The 2,012-nt window shown below is 32.6% G+C and overlaps 1 protein-coding gene across 1 annotated transcript; it reads left to right on the top strand.

Moving 5' to 3' along the window:
- Window positions 1–444: 444 nt before the first annotated feature.
- On the top strand, window positions 445–2,012 carry LOC125865238 (uncharacterized). The gene is made up of 3 exons (XM_049545445.1): window positions 445–563; window positions 707–873; window positions 1,492–2,012. The coding sequence occupies exons 1-3, from the start codon at window positions 504–506 to the stop codon at window positions 1,937–1,939; spliced, it is 675 nt and encodes a 224-aa protein (XP_049401402.1). The 5' UTR covers window positions 445–503; the 3' UTR covers window positions 1,940–2,012.

Genomic DNA, 2,012 nt, shown 5'->3' with positions numbered 1-2,012 from the left:
AGCTTCTGCTCCCGTATCTATCATTGGTGTATAATATCGGTTGTAATATCCTTCTATTATTATCTTCGCAAGTATATATATTTTCATATTTTTATCATACTAAAGTCCTTTTTATTATTACCCTTTTATTTTCATAATTTATTGTTAATTGTTTGTCTTCTAAATTATATGGTTTTACTTGTTCTAACCATTTTATTCCTAAGATGATATTTTCATTTCCTTGATATATTTTGAATTTTATCACTATTGGTACTCCTCCGATGATTATTTCCTTTTCTGTAGTTTTTGCATCTGATTCCTTATCTGTAGACTATTGAGCTGCAACTAGTAGTTGTGTATAAAAAAAAATGTCAACTATTCCTTGAGAACAACTAGTAGTCATGTTAAAACCTTATAATATAAATCTCAAATTTGTATTTAAAAGGAGCAATACATTATTTGTCAAAACCATCTTTTCTTTTTCATATTTTGAAAAACACAAACAAAGGTATTAGAAGAAAAAGATGAAGCTAGTTTGGTCTCCTGAAACAGCTTCAAAAGCCTATCTTGACACCATACAAACAGTACGTAACAAAATATTTGTCTTTTTTTTTTTCATTCATGAAGAACGTTACCGCCTCAAATCTCATTGATTAGGTCTTTAGGATCACCTGATAGTGAATTACTTTTTATTTATTTATATTTTGAATTTTATTTATATATACAGTGTGGAATTTCAGCGAAATCCAGTGTAGCGGAATTTTTATCAGCTATGGCTGCAGGATACAACGCGAAATTAACAGTTGAAGCATGGAAAAGTGATAGTAAGATAAATGGTGGGTCGATTGCCACGAGCATCGGCCTAGCCATCGCGATAAAACACAATCGTGGAAGGTATGTAGATTTAGGTGTTTCTATCTGTTTCAATTCATGTGAGATCATTTGATCGGACATTAAATAATTTTTTTCAATATAGACAAAAAATTTGTTGTCTAAGTCAATTCTTAGACATTTACGTGGTTATGGATCATCTCTCTGAGGGTAATAAAATCGAATTTCAAAGTTAGTTTTTTTTTTCTTTTTTCTTGTATAAGCAAATCCACCCGACAAGGTGTCTAGGGCTAGTTTTTTTTTATTCTTTTTGTTATATAATAAAAACGAACTTAATGAAAAAAGTACAAGTAAGGGAGTTATCCCTATCTTACTAATCCTATGGCAGCGTGAATAATATCTACCAGTCAGGTTATTTTTAAATATATAAATGTGCTATTCTTTTTATAAATTTGAAGGTTGACTCAAGGGCCAGCTAGGTAGTCTCGCGGGGGTCATCTGAACCTCTTTGGGCAAAAACATTACACTGTTTATACATGATTAAATGTTATATTTGTTTATATATGTACAATAACTGTTGAATCCCTTTAATTTGACTTCTTTGTGTGTATTAACTATTGAAAATTCTGACTCCGTCACTGGATTGACTGATGTAACAAAATCCTGAATTTGTAAGTGTAGGTACGTATGTGTGGTGCCAGACGAAAAGTCAAGACTGGAATATGTAGGCGCCATGCAAAATTCAGGCGTGGCGTTACCAGAAGTGATGGTGGGAGACGCAAAAGAGGTGATGGAAAGGCTAAATGGAGTTGAATTTTTGGTTGTGGATGAGAGGAGAAGTGACTTTATTTCAATCTTTAACAGTGCTAAATTGAGTCATCATGGTGCTATTTTAGTGTGCAAAGATGGAAGCAAAATAAGAAATATAGATAGTAACAAGTTTAGTTGGGATACTGTTCTTAATGGAAAAATTTGTGTTGTGAGATCAGTGACACTTCCATTTGGGAATGGATTGGAGATTGCTTATATAGCAAGTAAAGATGGAAATCAGAAGGTTCGAAAATACGCAAAACGATGGATTAGACATATCGATCGAAATTCAGGTGAAGAGCATGTTATTCGACGATGAATCACAGAGTTATTATAACGATGGTGTCCAAGTAAGCAATCAATTGAGAGAATAACTTAGCTATGTTTGGTCT

Source organism: Solanum stenotomum, chromosome 5 (genome assembly GCF_019186545.1).
Source record: "Solanum stenotomum isolate F172 chromosome 5, ASM1918654v1, whole genome shotgun sequence".
Lineage (NCBI taxonomy): Eukaryota > Viridiplantae > Streptophyta > Magnoliopsida > Solanales > Solanaceae > Solanum > Solanum stenotomum.
The sequence above is the reverse complement of the archived record's forward strand: the minus strand, read 5'-3'. Positions and strand labels throughout refer to the sequence as shown.